This window comes from Pteronotus mesoamericanus, unplaced genomic scaffold (assembly GCF_021234165.1).
Source record: "Pteronotus mesoamericanus isolate MK-2021 breed Mesoamerican mustached bat unplaced genomic scaffold, CSHL_Meso_final scaffold_36, whole genome shotgun sequence".
Lineage (NCBI taxonomy): Eukaryota > Metazoa > Chordata > Mammalia > Chiroptera > Mormoopidae > Pteronotus > Pteronotus mesoamericanus.
The window spans coordinates 23,152,210-23,173,854 of record NW_026555313.1 but is presented as its reverse complement, the minus strand read 5'-3'; the positions used below and the strand labels follow the sequence as shown (position 1 = coordinate 23,173,854).

At 38.5% G+C, this 21,645-nt stretch overlaps 1 protein-coding gene across 2 annotated transcripts in view; it reads right to left on the bottom strand.

Moving 5' to 3' along the window:
• Positions 1–1,299: 1,299 nt before the first annotated feature.
• KMT2A (lysine methyltransferase 2A) overlaps positions 1,300–21,645 on the bottom strand; it is an 86,096-nt gene continuing 65,750 nt past the window's right edge. For both annotated transcript variants that reach the window (XM_054592343.1, XM_054592344.1), the window contains 9 exons: positions 21,398–21,478; positions 19,961–20,025; positions 18,063–18,233; positions 15,955–16,029; positions 5,753–5,931; positions 5,491–5,594; positions 4,998–5,081; positions 4,469–4,598; positions 1,300–3,978 (listed from right to left, as the gene is read on the bottom strand). In XM_054592343.1, the coding sequence (XP_054448318.1) occupies positions 3,703–3,978; positions 4,469–4,598; positions 4,998–5,081; positions 5,491–5,594; positions 5,753–5,931; positions 15,955–16,029; positions 18,063–18,233; positions 19,961–20,025; positions 21,398–21,478 (1,165 nt within the window). In that variant the 3' untranslated portion in view covers positions 1,300–3,702. The remainder of the gene's footprint in view (positions 3,979–4,468; positions 4,599–4,997; positions 5,082–5,490; positions 5,595–5,752; positions 5,932–15,954; positions 16,030–18,062; positions 18,234–19,960; positions 20,026–21,397; positions 21,479–21,645) is intronic.

Here is a 21,645-nt window from a genome sequence, read left to right as displayed (position 1 = left end):
GAAACTTGACTGGTATTCATGATTCGGCACACACCATCTGCTCAATAACCTTGTATTGCTTTAAATGAAGGAAATGAAACAAAATTACACCCAGCCCTTTGAAATGACCCGCTTTTCCTTAAAAAAACAAAAACAAACAAAAAAAAACAAAAAGAAAACTATTTAAAAAATTCCAAATCAAACTTAAAAGTTATCATCTGACAAGGTTTTGACCTTTAGTATTTTCAGATTATTTGATTGAACATCAGTCCTTTAGAAAGATACATTCATTAAAAGGTTTTTTTTTTTTGTTTTTTGTTTTTTTTTTTTAAATCAAGGGAGCTGCATGGTGCTCACTGCATTGGCCGGGGGTTCGAGGCAAGCAGGATGTGGACTGGATCCCGGCAAAGGAGTCTGGTTGAAAACATATATAGCTGCCAGGGCTTCCCCCTTAATTCTTGTTATTGGTCTAAAAACAGGAGGGGCTGTGCTGGGATTGGTGGACAGTAACAGAGCGGGAGCCAAGGGACCAAATTCCGGCCAAAGGGTCAGCGCCATGCAGCTATTCTAGTTACACAGTTTTCACTGGCCACTAGGAAATGCAGCCACAACAGGTTCTAGCAGCAAAGCTGTAAGGGAGCTGGCTCTCACTGAGAACTGACCAGGTTTGCAGCCTGTTACTCCTTAGGGATTTGGGGTACCCCTTGGGGGATTCTTAGGAATGACCCACCACAGTTCCTGTCTGCACTTTTGTGCAGATTCCTTATGTCACTTTCAAAACAAACTCAGAGGTGTTTTGAAGGTAGCTATCCCATTTTTTTGCCTTTCTTTCTTTCTTTCTTTCTTTCTTGCAGGGAAACCATAGCTCTCTTCCCAAGTTGCTGGCAGGTATGCTGAATTTTGGCAATGAACTCAAGGCTGAGCTGTAAGGAGGAATTTCTCATTTCTGTGGTTATAATTAGGGAGTGGAAAGGCAAGGCAAACCATCTGTGGCTGGCAGAAGGAAAGATGTGGGCTCCTCCCCTGGCCTCAGGGTTTGGGACTGGTAGAAAGAGAATATGAGGAGGGGGCTCACAGTACAGCATGGCCTAGCAGGACAGTAACTAGGTCTGTTTAGCTGAGTTTCCCCCACCCCTAGACTGGCCTTGGGGTCTTTCTCAAGGTGAATTCATGACCCATCAGTGCATTAATCATTTCAGTAACAAATGCAGCTTAAGGTTTTTTTTCTAGGAAAAAAATAAAAAGAATAAAAGGATTTACAAAACAAAACAAAACAAAAAAAAAAAAACAAAAAAAAAACCTCACACAGTGCAATAATAAAGGAAACCAGACAATAGCGGAACCCCTTGGGCCACCGTGTCTCGTTCATGGGCAAAAGGAGGAAGGGAGGTGAGGTCTGGGTAGAGTGCTTTTCCCCAGTCCCCTGCTGGCACTTCTCCGTAACAAGGAAGTCTCTGCCATCCTGGCCACAGTGCTGGGCTCCCTGCATGACAGTGAAAACAGTGACAATGTTCCAGCACAGCCACCAAAGTTCATAAGGTCACGGAAGAATAGGGAGCCCAGGATGGAAGGCACAGCAGAACCACGAGTCCTGGAGCAGAGTGCTGGGCTGGGTTGTATTGCTTTGCTAGACTTCCATAGGATCGGGATTCTCCTGTGGAGAACAAGCTGTCTTGCCTCCACTGGACTATACTACTCTGAAACCTTATGGCTGACAAAGGCAGAGAGGAATCTTTTTATCGTGAGTGGTCAGACTGTGCTTCAGTTTCAACAGGCTGCCCCAAAAGAGGGCATGGGGGAATCTGTGGGTTCTTGCAGGTATGAGGACTTGGTGGGTAGAGGAAAGGGAACGAGGTGATCTATGAGGCAGATGGTGATGGAAATGTCAGGTTGCCATTCAACGTGGTTGCCAACTCTGGAGTAAGAAAGATGAGGGGAAAATAGATTACGACCTCTCGCCACTCTTAGCTAATGCCAGATAGGAGAGAGACAGTGTGGGAAAGAAGAGGAGTGGCCCAATGGAGTTGGGTGACCTTCCTTTTCCATTTATTGTCAAAGAGCAAACCCAGGAAACGTTTATGTCAACAGGGCACAAACTAGACATTAAACAACAAAAAGTACACCTTCCAGGGGGAAGTTGGGCAGGAAAAAACCAGACTTTGTGTGTACAGCTGAATATTTTCTTTGACTTCATCCTATGAAAATAAAAAATTATTTAAAACCAATCTTTTAAATTAGGATAATACCGCGGTTTAAAAATAGCCTTGTCATAAGTGCTTCTCCCTATGAAGTGCTTCTCATAGAAAAATATACAAAATATATTTACATTTATAAAACCTTAAATAGTAAACTGTAAACAGAACAGAGTAAAATCTGATGACTTAATTTAATAGGTTCAGGACACTGTCTTGGGGGAAGGGAGAGAAGACATATTTGACGCTGTTTGACCACATCCTAAGGAGTAATCAGGGCAGTAGTGTCATTTAATTTACTTTATCCATAGATTTTGCATAGGTGGCAGAGTTCCCTCAATAGTAGGTGGTCTAGTCCCCAAGTTTTGGGCGTGGAAATCTGATTAGTGTTGTGCCTTCAACTGGAAATTGACCATTTAAAAATTAAGTCTTCCTATGTCTTAACAACAGGAAAATAAAGTCACCATATCCTAGGAATGGGGCCCAGAGGTCACCCTGGTTGTGATACTCTGGTCGTTGCATGATTCAATTATTTAAATGATCTTTTCTTCTTCTAAAATATCATGCTATGTATATTTTGTTAAAACTCTCAGTGGGGCTTTAAGAAAACTAATTCTGTCTGGTTCTGGCCAATGGCTCCTGTCCATTTCCCCACTGGGAGTGCTCACAGGCTCAGGGAACGTTTCCATAGGCACATGGTATGCCCAGTAGGCAGTGTCCTTGAGCAGGGAGTCACTCTCCTACCACCCAGAAAGAATGGGAAAGCAGGGGATGAAGAACAGGGAAAACAAAAAAGTAGAGTGAAGAGAAGGAATGAGAGGGAAGCTGCTCCTATTATCAAGAAAGGTAATTGGCTGAGATAAGGCTCACGGGAATAATACTCCCACTTAAAGCCCACAGGCTAGATGTTTGGTAATTAATTGGCACAACCCCAAAACAGACTTTTGACATTAAAGATGCTAAGATTCCTGTTTCCCAACTAGAAGTAAACCCTCATGTGGGAAGATAGGGAAAACAACCAGACTTTCTCTGTTTGTTCAACAGATGGCTACTGGCTGAGCCTGGATGGCAAACTATCAAGTATCCAACCAACCAACCAACCAACCCACCCACCCTATATGTGAGGCTTTGCCTGACTCCTTGCTTACAGTGCTTGGGAAAGGACCAAGGAGAGGATGGCAACTTCTCTCTGAGGAGATGCTCAGGCCCAATCTCTCAAAATAACTAACCCATAGCCCCTTCCAGGCAAGTCTACTAGGGACCCCGTTTCCCACTTTTTAACAGCATATAATCAATCAGAGGGCCCCAGTTGAAAACAGATCACAGATCTTTTCTTTGAGACCATTATCTCTCTCCAGGGCTATGCTCACTTGTATAATGTGAATACAGGACATTTAAGGGAGCTCAGACATTATGGAGGCCCCTCAACTGACCACTCAATCCTGAACTCCTAGCTGCTGGCAAAGGCCTTCAGCATTGCTCTGGATGGCTCTGGGTCTTAGTACTCCAGCACTGGGGCAGAAGAGCAGCTTTAGTTTAGGAACTTCCGGCATTTCTTGGCACCACAGTTGCAGGGTAGCTTGTTGCTGGCATCCTCAATGGGGAACTTGTAGTCATAAGTGAGTTCCTCTCCTCGGTAGATCTTGCGCATGGCAAAGATGACAATGTGCTTCTGTCCATCAATATTGATGACCCGAGAGTAGCAGTTGGGCTCACATGAGTGATTGATGAAGCGTGCAGCATTTCCATGCATGGTGGCATCCACTACCTCTGAGTCATCAATTCGAAACATGTAGCAACCTATACCCTGTACGTGAAGGAGAATGGAGAAGAACATGTTATTACAGCTAAATTTGAGAACATTTTCCAACCTTTTCCTGATGTGACTTATAGCCACTGATGAACAGTGTCTCTTCTAGTAAAATGTCCAGATTTCTCCCTTCTCTCAAGATGCTTCCAAAAATTCCTAGATTATAGGCAATAGATTCCTGGATTCTTAATGTCCCCGCAGGTAAGAGAAACCTAAAAACTGTGTTGCTATGTATTTTTAATTCTGGGGTCCACTCAGACAAACCTTCAAAGCATATTTTGTGTAAAATCCTTAGAGCGGATTATGAACTTTTATTGGGCCCACCATAAGTTTCAGAGGTGTTAAAATGTTAAAAAAAACAACAAAAACCTATGTTCTTGAATCAATAAAATGCACTATTTATTTATTGATCTAGAGATATTTATGGTCGATGGACATTTTTTATAATAAAATAAAAGAACTGGGAGAGTGAAAGTGTGAGACTTACCTTGCTGTCATAATACTTCTCTCTCTTGTCAGTCTGGATGGAACGGATGACATTGCCAGCGTACTCAATCACCATCTCACCGGCATCAATGTTTCTCTTACAAAAAAGACCCCGACCATGGATGGGAGACCTAAGACATAAAGACAGAGAGAGGTCAGTCACAAATTTTGCAGTAAGGTTAACTGTATGACTACATGAATAAATGAATGAAATTTCCTGGTCTGTTAGTCCCTCAAGAGAGATAGACAGTTGGGGGAAAAAAAAAAATCTGGCCCCACCTGATTTGAGCATATTAATTGTTCTAACAAATGGACAAGGATTCAAAATTTCTCCATTCTGTGAGTCACTACAAGTAGCAACATTGTAATGCTGATCTGTGTTAAGATCTTTGTTCAATGAAAGAACTGCAGGATCCCAAGATTTCAATTAATAATATCTATAAAACCTAACTTATTGAATGAGGGAGGTTACTCCAGCAGTTGGGAAAACTTTGTGAGTTTCCTATGATTCTCTAGAATTTTAGCCATACCTGTAGACGCCAACTGCCTCCTTAGAAGTCTTTTTTAAGTGCCGGAAACGCATGGGCATTGGCAGATCCATACTAGTTGCCCTCCTTAAAAGACAAGGCACATTATTAATGAATTCTATTCGGGAAATAATCAGTTATGAGACTTAGATCAAAGGTTCCTAGAGAATATGAGTACAATATTTGCTTTGTTCAAAGCCAAGCATAAAAAGTACTTTCTAAAATTAGGTCTATTTTTTAATACACATAGTGCTTTCTGACCATGATGACTACAGCGGTACAGCCAAAGCTGACAGAGTATACTGTGGTCAAAGAAAATATACATCTTAGAGTTATTTTAATCTCCCCCCCCACCGCCGCCAGCTACTACTACTTCAACACAAACTATATTTCAGTCTTCTTAAATGTTGCCCAAGTAAAACTACACAGTGCCCTGAAGACCTGAGGAGAGGGAACAAAGGGTATTTCTAATGACCCCTCTCCACTGAAGACTCACCGAGCTGACTTCAGTTGTACCTCCTCCTCTTCCTCATCATTGGGGTTGTATTCAGGAGGCTGCCGATGTTTAGAAGCCAGGAAATTAAACATGTCAAATGCTGACTTCCTGGAGCCAAAGGATTAGAATATTAGAGAAATACTTTAATAGAAGCAATAAAGGACAGCACTGACACTGGAAATGTCAAAGATTATATGGGAAAATAATAATATCATTAGATAATAAATCGGGACCTAAAACTGCTTATAGAAAAGAATGGAACTTGCCTCAGGTGGACTTCAGCCCTGGCTGAGCCATGAGGGTTCAAGGGTGGTTCATTGGCCTCCTCTGGTTTGTGAAAACGGAATTTGTAATTCCTACAGTGCTTGGCACCTGACAGCTGCTCAATCAGGAACACAACTGCGTCATGGAGAATCCCCAGCATCCTCAAACCATTAACACCTGTAGTAGGATCAGAGCCACCAGCATTGTGAGGAGTGCAGCAAACAGGAAACTGCATAGTACTAAAAGAAAGGCCTGTGCTAGGGAATAACACTGCCAGAGGCTGCTCAAGGGTGAATTCTATTAAAGACTAGCTAAAAATCTGCATTAGATCGCCATTCAAATGATGTGGATACAGACAGATAATGTGGAAAACACTTGTGACAGATACAGTGAAAAAAGCAAGCTATCAAATTATGGACTATTTTCTATGTTGTGTATGTGTAAAAAAGTGCTATACGCATTATTTCACGTTATGGTCCTAATGACCACACAAGGCAGGAGTTACTAGCTTCAACTTAAGGTAAGTAAACACAGGCCCAGAGAATTGAAATACCACACTGAAGGTGACACAGCTAGTGTGACAAAATCTGAACCTTAGACTGTGTAACTCCAACTATGATCCCCATTTTGTTTACAGGTAACAAAGTACCTGGGTCTGGAAGCTTACCTTCACACAGGCACCACACTAAAATTTAAAAGGAATGTTAGTAAACCTCTACACAGAACACTCTCTTGTGCTGTGATAGTCAATGTATAGAGTAATACCCTCAACAGATGCTTTGTTTTACTCACCAGTCCCAAGCCATTAATGAGCACTTCTTATTTTTTTTGTTTTACAAAAACCTTTCTACAATCAATAGAAGTTGATTCTAAAAGGATGTGCTTCTCTCATTAAAGGGATGGGGCACAGTAAAAACTGCCACACTCTTTTTGAAAGGAACAAACAGCTAATGGTCTTTATATTTTTATTAAGTAAACCATATTATTTCATTTACAAATATTGTTTTTAGTTTTATTAATAGATACCAAAACAATAATGGTATCTGTTGTAGACAAGGCATGTTGTTCTTAAACATAACTGTGCTGGGACCACCTATACAATTTCTACATAGTTTGTGTTATGAAGCATATTCAGTACAATTTGGGGACCGCATGCTATGTCCGAAAGATATCCATGTTTAAATGTTAATAATAGTTACTTTTGGGTGGTGGGACCCTGGCTAGCTTTTAATTTGTTATTGTGGCTGTTTGTTTTTTCAGATTTTAAAGTACTTCTGTCTTTGGTTATTTTTTTAGAAGAGGGGAAAGTTATTATTAGTTGTATAGTATCTGTTTCACTTGGAGAATTTCAAAGGAAGAAAATTTGGTTTCAATGGCAAGTAAAAAGTTAAGCTCCAGATAAGCAATATTGTCATGAATAACTGTTGTTCCAATTAGAACTCAACCTAAGTATATAACACAAGTATACAACATAAGAGTTTAAGCTACATAAGACAGTGGTAAAGGTTTCTTTTTTTCTCTATCCAACACTGATAATTCCCTAAGAACTTTTTCTGAAGAGTGTAAGATTGCTGCAGACTCCCAGGTAGAAAAAGACACTGAGGACATTTTTAGGTATATTATCACAAAAAGTTCACTTTAACATTTAGGTTGAGTGTTCATCTATACAGTAACAGGAGGGCTCACAATGAGATTAGGTGCTGTGTCGATAATGGGAAAACAAAGATGGATCCTGCGTGGCCCCTGTTCTCAAGGAGTTGCAAGAGGAGAGACAGATGTGTACAGAAACCACACAATGTGAAAGTATCCAAATACAGGTTGAGTACACAGTACCAGGGGCACTCATAAAAGGGAACAATCTATGCTGTTGTGGATGGATTCACTTATTCAACAAATACTTACTAAGCATCTACTATATCCCACACATTCTTCCCATCTCTCCACTGTGACAGACAGAACCTTAGAAATATAGACATGAACAAGGCAGGCAAGGTACTTGTATTCATAGAGCTTTCATTTCATGGAAGAGACACAATAAACACAAAGGTGTTCCTACTTCAGGGCTTTTCATCTGCTATTTCTTCTGCATTGAGGATTTTTACTCTACCTATTATTCATAACTGGCTTATCCTTATCACTTAGGTCTCAAGCTTTAATGTCACCTCTTCATGAGACTCTTTTCCTGATCACTCTATCTAGAAGTGTTTCCCTGCCACCAACTACCCACCTTTGTATCACTCTATTTCAATACCCCATTTTATCTTCTTTAGTGTTCTTGTATCTTCCACTAAAATATAAGGTCATGAGGGCGAAGGCAAGGTGATAGCTCTAGAGATGGAGAATAATGGACAAGTTTTGGATTGGGGTACGTAATGGTCATGGTGGTTAACCCTCAGCATCCATTCTACTTCAGATGATTAGCCTAAGCCAACCATAGGATTCCCAGTACCCTTGGTGGGGACTAGCTTAGGAACAGACATGGTACCAAGTTCTGACCTGTGAGATAGGAGAAGGCCACTGCTTGCTAACATTGCCGTGACTGACTGTGATCCTGGGAATTGCACAATCATGTGTTATCAGCCTGAAGATGAAACTTTATCATGGAGAACAAAGTGGAAAGAATCTAGATCTTTATGACACTGCAAACTCCCACCTCAACCAATCCTAATAAGTGTCCTACCTCTGGGTGTTCTGTAGGATTATAAATGGTCTTCCTATTTAAATCAGTCCAAGAGTTGGGGTTTCTATAACTTGAGGCCAAAAACATCCTCAGTGATAAGGCAGTAGGTATAGAGAAGAATGGTCAAGAAAAGCTAAAGCAAACAGGTGACTGTGCAGGGTCTTGAAGGATTAACTTGAAAGCAAAAAGGGAATTTGGGGTACAGGGAGAGAGAAGATGGAGTTAAGCAGGCCATTCCTGGTAGAGGGAACTGCATCAACCATGGTATGCTAATGTGAAAGCACATGAAATATAAGTAATAAGAATTCCTTGGGGAACATGTTAAAAATTCAGCTTCTCACTTCCAAGTCCAGAGGTTGTGATTCACATCTATAGACCACACTTAAAGATACACTGATGGATCTGTAACAGTAAATAGTGCAGTATGATTAGAGAACAAGGAATCTTGTGGGATGAGAAACATGTTGAGCGCTTACACTGAACAGATGAGGCAGGGTGAATAGGAGACCTTGTTGTGAAAAGTAGCTATAGACTGGAAACCTCAGGAAAGTAGGGCTTAATCTGCTTCTCCTCAGCCATTATTCCCCTTAGTGTTTAACATGGTGTCAGGCACATTACAGGTGTTCTGTGAATATTTACTAATAACAATTATTTAAGGACTGAAAATTTATTCCATAATTACTGGCACCAATAAGAAGCTTTTGAGGTACTTCTAATGACACTGATGATTCACTACAAGAAGAGATTCCGAGACCAGTTATAAGGCTTTTTGATACTATAGGTTAGAGAATAAGAAAGGTTATACCTGAGAAAGGAAAGAGAAGAAAGAAATATGACTTACACGTTTGGTGTAGAACCAATAGCAGTAACCAACTGGATGTGAATGATGAGGGAAAAGAAGGACATCAAGATTTACTGGTTTTTCTGATCCTGAGATATGGGGGGCAATAGAGAGAATGGGTTGAATCATTGGTGTGTAATATGAGAACATGGGGATGACTAAACAAGCCTCCTCAGATGGAGAATGAGAGGGACACAGGCTGAAAACCCAGGAGACTCCTAACTTTAAAAAAAGTAGAAGACAGAAGACCATGTAATGATGAAAGCAGAGAGATTTGAAGATGCTATATTGCTGGCTTTGAAGATGGAGAAAGGGGTCATAAGCCAAAGAAGTCATCTCTAGAAGCTAGAAAAGGCAATAATATGGATTCTCTGCCAGTGCCTCTGCCAACACCTTAGCTTCTGCCCAGTGAAACTGATTTTGGATGCCTGGCCTCCAGAAATGTGGGAGAATAAGCCACCAAGTTTGTAATGATTTTTTACAGCAGACATAGGAAACTAATATGAAGACAAATATATCACAAGAAAACTATAGACTAATGTCCCATGTGGACATAAACACAAAAATCCTCAAGAGAATTTTAGCAAACCATATCTAGAAACACATAAAGCACTATGACTAAATGGGGTTTATCCAAGAAACCCAAAATTGGTTTAATACCCAAAAACCAATTCATGTAAAGTACCATACACTTAGTAAGAGAATATAACATGACCATCTAAATATGCCTGCTTTCACTGCTTCTATTTAAGTTGTACTAGCAATAAAGCCACAGAAATTTGTCAAGAAATAAAGGCATCTAATTGGGAAAAAGAAGTATTTGTCATCTGTCCTTTTAAAAATTGAATATATTTAAATTAACTAAGTTTTAAAGAAATTCATAAAAATAACACCTACTCAGAGAAATAAAGTGAAATAGTACAGAGAAGTAAAGGCTGCCTGTTCTAATTTCCCAGGTCTTCCTCCTCAGAAGCTTCTCTCTCTCTCTCTCTCTCTCTCTCTCACACACACACACACACACACACACACACACACACACACACCTACCTACCTACCTACCTACCTAAAGGGAAGTATGATCATTCTAGATACATATTGTTATAACCTGCCTTTTCTTTTTTTAAGATTTATTTTCAGAGAGAGAGAGAGAGGGATAAGGAAGGAGAAAGACAAGGAGAGAAATATTGAGTGGTTTGCCTCTCGCACGCTCCCAACCAGGGACTTGGCCTGTAACCCAGGTGTGCCCTGACTGGGAATCAAGCCGGTGATCTTTTAACTGTGGGATGATACCCAATCCACTGAGCCGCACCAGTCAGGGCTAACTTGCCCTTTCAAGTTAATTTACTTTGACTTCTTTCTAAACTCCTCTAATGAGAAGTATTTGGGTTGCTTCCAGTTTTTTGCAACCACATGTTGGAATGAATATCCTGACACATTTTTATGATTTAACTGAGATAACATATAGGATTATTTCTAATAAGTGGAATTGTTGAATGGAGGGCATGTGACTTAAAAATTTTCATGGCTACCATTTCACTGCTCCTCTAAAAAGTTGTATTAGTAACGTAAGGGAGAGCCCATCTCCCCCACCTTTCTATATAATACCTCCAAATTCTGAATCTTTAAAAATCATGGTAAAAACAGTTAATCATGTTTTAATATGCACATTTAAAATTATGGATGAGATTGAGTATATTTTAATTGTTATTGGCCATTTGTATTTTATTGGGGATATTTTAAAATACAGGAAAGTACACAGGCTGTTATAACAGCTACATGTGTACCTGTCACTTAAACAAAAGTTAGTATTTTCTGAAATAAACTTCAAATATTTTCCCTCCTTTTCTTAAAAATATTATAAAGGTTATATTCCTCTAAACACACATTCACATTCCTTCCTATTATCAATATGAAAGGAGGTCAGAGAGTTAGATAGATATGGAAAATACAGAGTCCATGGATTAAAATCTTTAATGTTCACTGGAAACAATTGCATTAATGTTTTTGTACACTGCCTACATTTAACTTGATGTCTAAAAGCATTGAGAAACTTCCAACTTTAAAAAGAAGATATATGATGAGTCTCTGTGCCCACACATACATTAATCTAATCCATACATTTGAGAAAGTAAAAAAATTTCAGTCAGGCATTTATATTTGAGAATATATAGAAGGTTGACCCTATTCTTTATTGTTAAGTGGTATGTATAGAGACAGACAAAATTTGCATGAAAGGGTAATAATGATCCTTATTGAGAGCTAAGAGATTTTTTCATGAAGATAACACACAATTTATAAAATTATGGTTCTTATTAAAAAAAGACATTTTTCTAAAATAAAAATAAAAAGAAGGTATAACAAAACCACAATGAGATACCATTTCACACTCAATAATATGTCTATAACATATAACAAAAGACAGACAATAATAAGTATTGGCAAGGATGTGAACACTCAAACCACTGTACATTGTTGATAGAAATATAAAATGATGCAGCTGGATTGAAAAACAATTTGGAAGTTCCTTAAAAAATTACAAAGAGTTACCACATAACCCAGCAATTCCAATTCCAGGTATATACCTAAGAGAAATGAAAACATGCCTACACAAAAACTTGTATATGAAAATTCATGGTAACATTATTCATCATAGTCACAAGGTGAAAAAACCCAGTTGATGAATAAAATACAAGTGGTATATCACAAAATGGAATATTATTTGGCAATATAAAGGAATATGAAATACTATTACAAACCATATATGAAAACCCACAGCAAGTATCAGGCTCAATGGTGAAAGACTGAAAGCTTTTCCTCTAAGATCATGCATGAATAATAGAAAAATGTCTACTCTGACCACTTCTATTCAACAAAGTACCAAAGTTCTACTGAGATCAATTAGGTAAAAAATAAATAAATAAAAAGCACCTGAACTAGAAAGGAAGAAGCAAGACTGTTTGCAGATGTTATCTTTTATGTAGAAAACCCTAAAGATTCCACAAAATAACTACTAGGACAAGTGAACAAATTCAGTAATGTAGCAGGATATAAAGTCAACACAAAAATCAGCTTCATTTCTACATATGAATAATGAACAATCTGAAAATTTCTAGAACAATTTCATTCATAATAACACCACAAAATGAAAAAAACTTAAGGTTTAATTTAAGGAAGTGAAAGACTTGTACAACAAAAACTACAAAACAGCCCTTGCTGGTGTGGCTCAATGATCTGAACACCGGCCTGCGAACCAAAGGGTCACTGGTTCAATTCCCAGTTGGGGCATGCTTGGGGCATGACCAGGTTGCAGGCCAGGTTCCTGGTGGGGGGCATGCAAGAAGCAACTTGTTGCTCTCTCTCTCCCTCTCTTTCTCCCTTCCTTCCCTTCTTTCTAGCAATGAATAAATAAAATATTTTTAAAAAGAAACTACAAAACACTGCTGAAGTAAATTTTAAAAAGACTTAAGTAAATGGAAATACACCCCATGTTCATAAATCGGAAGGCTTAATATTGTTAAGATGTCAAGGGTATCCAAAGTGATCTACAGATTCAGGGCAATCCCTATCAAAATCCCAATGATTTTTTCTGCAAAAATACAAAAACTCATCCTGAAATTTATATTAAATCTCAAAGGACCCTGCCCTGGCTGATGTGGCTCAGTGGACTGTGCACTGGTCTGTGAACCAAAGGGTCACTGGTTCGATTTCCCAGTCAAAGCACATGCCTGGGTTGTGGGCAAGGTCCTCATTTAGAGGCTTGCAAGGGGCAACTGATGGATGTTTCTCTCCCTCTTTTTCTCCCTTCCTTCCCCTCCCTCTTAAAAAAAAAAAAAAAAAAATCTCAACGGTCTCTGAATAGCCAAAATAATCTCAAAAAATGATTAAAACCTGAGGATGCATATTTCCTGATTTAAAACTGAAAACATGTTGTAGAATTGTGTACCTGAAACCTGTATAATTTTGTTAACCAGTGTCACCCCAATAAATTCAATAAAAAGAAAAAAAACTGGAAACAAAGCTATAGTAATCAAAACAATGTGGCACTGTCATAAATACAGATATGCAGACCTATGGAATACAATAATAGAGAGCCCAGTAATAAACCCTCACAAATTTGGTCAAATGATTTTTGCCAAGGTGCCAAGACCATTTAATGGGGAAAGGACAGTCTTCTCAGCAAATGGTGCTGGGAAAACTGGATATCAACATGCAAAAGAGTAACACTGAGACCTTACCTAACACCATATATAGAAATTATCTTAAAACATTCCAAGAACCTAAGTGTAAGACCGAAAACTGTAAAACTCTTGAAAGAAAACATAGGAAAAAATCTCCATAACAATGGATTTGGCAAGGATTTCTTACAAATGACATTAAAGGCCTAAGTAACAAAAGAAAAAAGTTAAAAAAATTTGTGCATCAAAAGATACTATCAAAAAAAATGCTGGTACTCAATAATTCCTCTGAATTCTGTTTCAAATCACTTCAGTCAGGATAATGGTCTTACCTAGGCACATTAGTTATACTAGGATATATAAATAAATAACTATATATAAATGAATAGCTGCCAATATTGTCAGATTCATTATTTTAATTAATTCTCACAAATTCTGAAGGAGATCAAGACTCAGAGAATTATCTGCATCCAATGAAATACTGATAGCAACAGGGCTTGAACTCAGTTGTATCTGCCTCCAGAGCTCATAGTTTCTTACCACACCATTGTGTATTACAGTGAAAGTCATGGATAAACCAAAGGGCTAGGCTATTCAATTTGAGGTTGAGAACACTGAGTCAAAATGCTGGTTTCCACCATGGCTGGGTGTTCAGGTGGTTGGAACACTGTCCTGTACACCAAGAGGTTGTGGGTTTCATCCCTAGTCAGGCCATATACCTAGATTGCGAGTTCAATCCCTGGTCAGGGTGTATACAGGGGTAACAAATTAATGTTTCTCTCTCTCTCCCCCACTTTCCCTCTTTCTTTCTTCCCCTTCCTCTTTCTCTAGAATCAATCAATTCATCCTCTGGTGAGAATTTAAAAAAGAAAAAAAAAAAAAAAAAAAAAGCAAGCTGGTTTCCTCCAGGACTAGAATTTTACACATGTTGTAATAACCAGTTTGGAGTGACATGTACAAATTTAATTACAGTTCATCCAATGACAATCACAGTTGGTCAGAGCAGGATTTATAAACCATATTTTCTTGCCCCCAAAATATATCCCTCACCAATCTGTGAAAAAATAAATAAAAAAAGGGGAGGGGATAGTTGTTTGTATAAAAAAATAATACTAATACAGTTTAAGTAATTAATAGCAATACAAGAATAAACTGTTTCACAGATTCACAACTGTAAACCTACTTTTGCCCCATACTGTAGAGAGAACTTCTAAAATTCAACAATTAAAAAAAAACCCAATTAAAAAATAGGCAAAGTATTTGAATAGACACTTCTCCAAAGAAGATATACAAATAACGAATAAACACGTGAGAGAATGCTCAACATTATGAACCATTTGGGATGTAAATCAAAAGCTGTGAGACTCCACTGTCTACCCATAAGGATGGCTACTAAGATATAAACAGAAAACATGTGTTGGTGAGAATGGGAAGAAACTGAAACCCTTGAGCACTGCCATGGGAATGTAAAATGGTACAGCTGCTGTGGAAAACAGTATGACGGTTCCTCAAAAACTTAAAAATAGAACTATCATATGACCCAGCAATCCCACATTTGGGTATATACCTCCAAAAAGAATTTTAAGCACATTCTCAAAGAGATACCTGTATTTCCATGTTCATAGCAGAATTATTTACAGTAGCTAAAACAGAAGCAATGAAAGTGTCCACTGATAATTGATGGATAAGCAAAATGTGAAATACACATTAACAGTGAAGTATTATTGTCTTAAAAAGCAAAGAAATTCTGTAATATCCTGCAACATAATGGACCTTGAGGACATTAAACTGAGTGAAATAAGCCAGTCACTTATTGTATGATTATATGAGATACTTAAGAGTAGTCAACCTCACAAAGACAGAAAGTAGAATGGTGGTTGCCAGGATGAGGAAAAGAATGGAGTTACTGTTTAACGGGTGTATGTGCATGGTGATGGTTGCACAACAATGTAAATGTATTTTAACACCACTGAACTGTACATTAAAAATGGTTAAGATGGTAAATTTTATGTGTATTTTACTGAAATAAAACAAAATCTTTTTTTTTTTTTAAAGGCATGGAATACTGATATGATGTTACAGAAGAGAGAAATCTTGAAAGCATTATATTAAATGAAAGAAGGTAGTCACAAAAGGCCACATGTTGTCTGATTCCATTTCTATGAAATGTCCAGGCAAATCCATAGACACAGGAAGCAGACTAGTGGTTGCCAGAGGCTGGGCTGAGAAATGACCGCTAATGAGTACAGGTTTCTTCTAGTGATGATAAAAATGCCCTGGAATTATACAGAAGCAATGGTTGTACAACTCTGTGAATACACTAAAAGCCACTGAATTGTATTCTTTAAATGGGTGAACTGTGTAGTATAAGAATTATATCACAATACAGCTGTGAAAAATGATTAAAAAACTGATTTTTTTTTTTTTTTGGTAGAATCAACCATAACTTAGACCAACAAGATACCCTGCTTCTTGGAGTAAAATGATCATTCTATAGAGATTACCTGCAAATGAGAGCTGTTTTAGGCGGGCATTTGATCGAGCTTCCTGGACTTTATCTGTCAATGACTTCCAGGCATCTGTGAGAAAATAAAATGTTAAAGCAAACATCTCTTAACACCAGTGGTGTGCATAATAAGCTTTGTGCTTAGAATCCTACATGAAAACACACCCTGCTAGAACAGGCAATTTTTTTGTTTTGTTGTTTAAATCAGTTCAGTGCAAAAGAAAGAAGCTGGACAGGTACACCACCCAGAAGTACTTCCTCCTTTTAGAAAGGACACAGAGCAGTTAAGGAAAAGTCATACCTTTTGAAAGTAGCTCCGACTCCCCAAAGCATTCACATCCCTTTGATGGTAATCTGGATCCCAAACCTAAACATTTGGTATTAGTTCTATTCCCTGTACCCTTTACCAATACAATACTAGCATTGATAATTTAACTAAGACTGTGGGGGAGATTCTAGCTTCTCAGTTCCTTAAAATAAGGGGTATTAACTAGAAAAACTTTACAATCCCTTCCAGCTCTTACCTAAGATCCTGTGATCTCTTACTGTCACAGAAGCGTGGAATGATGGTAAGTAATCCGTATATGGATTTCATACTCTCAAACTAGTTCTCCTAACACATTTTTTCCCCCTTAGTCACCCAGGCCTGAATCCTCAGAGTCATCTTTGACTCCTCTGTTCTCCATGTCCAAGCAGTCATTAAGTGTGTTTGTTGTTCTTTCCTTACTTTTCCTACTGGAAAGGGGCTTTATTACCTGACATCTCTACTGCAGCAACTCTCGTTAGTAACCTTTTGTTTTCTAGTGTGTCCAACTCTATCTCATATGAAGCTACCATGTTAAGCTTTTATTCCACTCTCCCAAATTTTCAAAGCCCTCATGGTTTCGCACTGAAGGCCCTCCAAAACCTGGGTCCAACCCACCTTCTCAATTTTCTCTTTCACTACTACCTGACAGGGATTTCAACATCATTTCCCCACCTGACACTACTCTACATCTACCAAATGCAATCCTGTCTTCCTAACTTGCTTAAATCACTTCTGAGAAAGAACTCCCCTTCCCCTTTGCATAACCCAAATTCTATTCTCTCCCTTAAAGAATCTTCATTTTTTAAAAATCTTCACCCAAGGATATGTTTATTGATTTTGGGGGGTGGGGAGGGGAGGGAAGAAGAGGGGGGGAGAGAGAGAGAGAGAGAGAGACAGACAGACAGACATTGTTTGGTTGCCTCTTCTATGTACCCTGACCAGGGATCAAACCCACAACCTAGGTATGTACTCTGACTGGGAATTGAACCTGCAACCTTTTGGTGTATGTGACGATGCTCCGATCAACTGAGCCACCCAGTCAGGGCATAAAGAATCTTCGATTCTACTAATCTTCATGGATTTTTTGATAACCCTAGTTGAACTACAGTGATCTTTTCTTCAAACACCTCTAGTACTTACTTCTATAGAACATTCACTAGTTCTTCAACAGTTAATGAACACCTATGTGCTTGGAGTACATAGATGAATAACAAAATGAAATTCAAGCCCTCATGGGAAGTTCTCTGTTGAGTGAATAAGACAAACATAAACGAACACTTGAACAAATTTTAAGCTATGAGAGAGAAACATTTAAGAATCTAAAAGGGACAGAGAGGAGAGAGTGGGACTGCTTATCTGCCTCATAAGGTGAGAGGAGACTTTCTGAGCTGAATCTTAAAGGATGAGCTGAAGTTCACCAGGCAAATGAGGATAGGAAAAGCATTGCAGGCAGACAGAAGAAATGTACAGAGGCACAGAGGTGAGAGAGAATGGTATGTCAAGTGCATAAGGAAGTGGTAGAAAATAAAGCTAGAAAGGTATCAGAGGTCTCATGTGCTCTGCTAGGATGTATGTAATCTTAAACACATAACCTGTATCACTAATTTTTCACATAAACTATGGACTATTTCTTAAGAACACTAACTTCTTAAGAACAAGTTAAACGTATAATGCCTCCAAGTATCTTGCATTATAGCTAGCGCACATCTGCCCATACAAATAGTAAAAATATATACAGAGTGCTGATCTAGCTGAAACAGGACCTGTGCTGGTGGGCCAACCTAATTTAATCTACTTGCCTTCAATACTTTCCGCACAGATCTGAAAGCCATCATCACTTGATATTTCAAAAATAAGTCCTTTCTTGGGCTTTTTCTCAGCAATACTTTCCTTCCGCTTCTGTTCTTGCTGGAGCCAAAGCATCAGCGGAGAGCTGAAATTACTTTCTTCCTCTTCCACTGTTTTAGGTTCTATGAGGAAGAAAATGGAGAGCGGACAAAGTGATTGCAACAGCACTGACTTTACGTACATTACCTCTTAAGCTTAACAACATTCCATTATTGGTGTTATTTCCATTTACAGACAATAAAACTGAGTCTCAAAGAGATGGAACAGCTTACTATTGAGCTGGCTCAAAAGTTCGTTACATTTTTTCCATAAAATAAAGGCACACTTTTCATTTTCACCAATGACTTTATTGATCTGGATATTTTAGGTATGTTGGCTATCTCTTACTATTGGCTTCTAATAGGGTAGTGGCCAGGGGTGCTGATAAAAATCTTCCAATGCATAAGACTGCCCCACAACAAAGAATTATTTGGCCAAAACATCAGTAGTACCAAGAAACTCCTCAAACCACTTTTGACATGTTCGCTCAGTCACAGCACCTTCTTCATACGCTGCACAAAAATCTTTTTTTGCATTTCCGTTGTGTTTTTACCTTTCTTGTATTAATAAAGTATAATACATCAAATATGTTCCATAGTGTCTTCCATCTTCAATATTAAAATGGCTGTACAAAAATTCACCAATTTTTTTAAAAAAATGCACACTGATATGACAGCTGTCACAATACAATCTAATGAAGTTGTTTCGAATGAAGTTAAAGACAACTAAGCACTACTAGAACCATCATACAGAAAAAAAAATAACAGACTTTTTTGTCAACCCAATACTCAGGCTGAAGCTAGAAATAGTTAAAATGAGGATTTATGAGAAGTGTTCCTCCATCTACATACTGTCTTTGTGGTAGAGTTTCTAGTATGACAATTTGTTAGTTTTTCAGTAAGTAATGGCCCTCAATAGGGTTAAAGTCAAAAAAGCATAATGGTTAATGTGAACAAAGCAGTATGTATTGGGCACCCTTCTAGGAATTCCCTACATATTAACTTATGTGAACCTCACAATAGTCCAATGAGGTAGGTGTTATTATTTTCTACATTTCAAAGGTGAGAAACTGAGGTAGAGTGAGGTTACTTAAGTAGCCTAGCAGCCTAAGTGCATACAGCTAACGAATGGTAATGTGGGGATTTTAACCTACCTGGCTCCAGACTCTGCACTAGGAGCCCTTACTGGCTTCTTACATAAAAGAGGTATATCAATATATACTCCTGAGAAATCAGCAAGTCAGCAGGATGTGATTATATCTCCAATCTTAGGTCTAAGCACTTTCTCTATCTGGTTCTCTTTTGGAAAGACCTCTCAAGGGAGATGGGCAAAGCCTGATATGCAGAGGTCTCTAATCCTGAAGTGACCAATGTGTACTAATTGAGTTCATTCGGAGAGACAGAAAGTGCCATGGAGATGTATCTGGTGCCATAACCAAAATCTGGCTCTCATATACAAAAAATGGTACTTTGTTTTCCTTAGTGACAACTAAGGGATGAGTAAAGTCAGGTCATCACTAGCTACTGAAATCACACTGCTTATAAGCAAGAAGGGCTGGGCTGCCCAAGAGTGAAGGTTTTAGTTTGCTTCCTTTAGTGACACATGACCACAGAATATGGAGTGGAAGAGCATGGGACCACAAGATAACATGGTTTGAAACTCGGTCTACAGCTGTGGCCAATCACTTAACTTCTTTGGGAATTAAGACATTTTTTTTTTTCATCTAGAAAATCAATAGGCAAGGTAAGTGACTTTTATAGCACATTTGGCTTTGAAATTCTGATTCTAAGCTCTTAACCCACCCACATACCTGTACTTTCTTGTTCATTTGCTGGACTTTGTGTTGTCTGAACCTCAGGAAGAACAGCCACTTGCCTGAAAACATAAACACACACAAATGTGAGATGTAACATTGGCTAGTTCTTCAATTCAAAGAAAAAACTGTCCATAATCTGACATACAGCTGTGTCAGTTATTCAAAAACAACTAATGGAAAACCACAGGGTGCTCTGTGCAGAGCCTGCTGAATGAACACCATCACCACACTACTGAATGATATATAACATAAAACCACCTTTCCCCTCTCCATTGCTTCTTAGAAAGAAAGGAAGGAAGGAAGAGAGAGAACAATGACTGGCTGCCTCCTACATACACCCTGACGGGAATTGAACCGGCAACCTTTTTGTCACAGAACAATGCTCAAACTAACTGAGCCACACAGGCCAGGGCTAAAACCATTTTTTATGAGATTTCCCCAAGTACTGTCATTAAATTTCTACTTTTGAAGTTGTAGACTGTATCCTTAAGTGTTTTCTTATACTCTTAGCATTGGAAAAAAGCACACTTGTTAGATAGAAGCAGTTCTGGAGTGACTAAGAGCTGCTAAGTTGGCTGCTTTAACTAAAGTAAGCTGCATGAGCAGTAAACCACCATCAATTTTCACTTTTAAAAATTAAGTCTTGGAAACAATCCAAATGTACATCAATACAATACAATGTATTGGGTTGTACAATGTACAATACAATGGCTAGTTAAATAAATTATTATAGATGTACACACTAGAGCTGGAGGCAGCCATTAAAAAATGAAGTGCTTCTATGCCCTGACTAGTGTTGCTCAGTGGTTGGGCATTGTCCTGCAAACCAAAAGGTTGCTGGAAAGGTCATTTGTTTGATTCCCAGTCAGGGCACATGGTTGGATTGTGGGCCAGGTCCCCAAAGGGGTGTGGGAGGGGCAACCAACTGATGTTTCTCTTGCACATGGGTATTTCTCTCCTTGCCCCTAAAAATAAACAAATAAAGTCTTTTTAAAAAATGAAGTGCATCTGTATCTACTGGCACAGAAATGTGTATACAATATGTGATAAAACCAAGTAAAGAACTGTATGTGCAGCATTATTCATTTTATGTAAAAAAGTATATACATATTCACATATATATACCATGTTTATCGGTGTATGAATAGAAATGTCTGCAAGGATGAAAACAAATTATTAGCAAAACAAATTATTACCTCTAAGGGGTAGACGGGGGCGGGGGGGGGGGGGGGTGTTAGGCAGGAAGAACAGGGAACCATTATCCATTATTTAAAGAATTCTACACTGTTTTCTTTTCTAACAAGTGTGTACTACTTCTATTAAAATAAACCTTTGACAATGAAAATCAATAAAAATCAGAAAAAAAAAAAGCTTTTTTTAAATGCGGTAGACAGAGTCGAGGATTTAATCTTAGAGAACTTTTCTGCTCACCCTGCAGGCTTCCCACACTCCTTTTGTGATGACTGTTCCACATTAGCTGTATCCTGCTGCTCAGCCTCTGCTCCTGGAGTCCTGAAACAGAATTGTTTATACCTTTTCAAGAAAAACCACCAGTGGATATGTACCAAGCATTGAGGTCACTTTAAAGAAATGACTGTATGGCTCTAGTAAAATTTATGAGCCAGGAAAACCAACCTGTGGCGACACAGGTTAGATGATGACTACCTTGCGGGGGCACT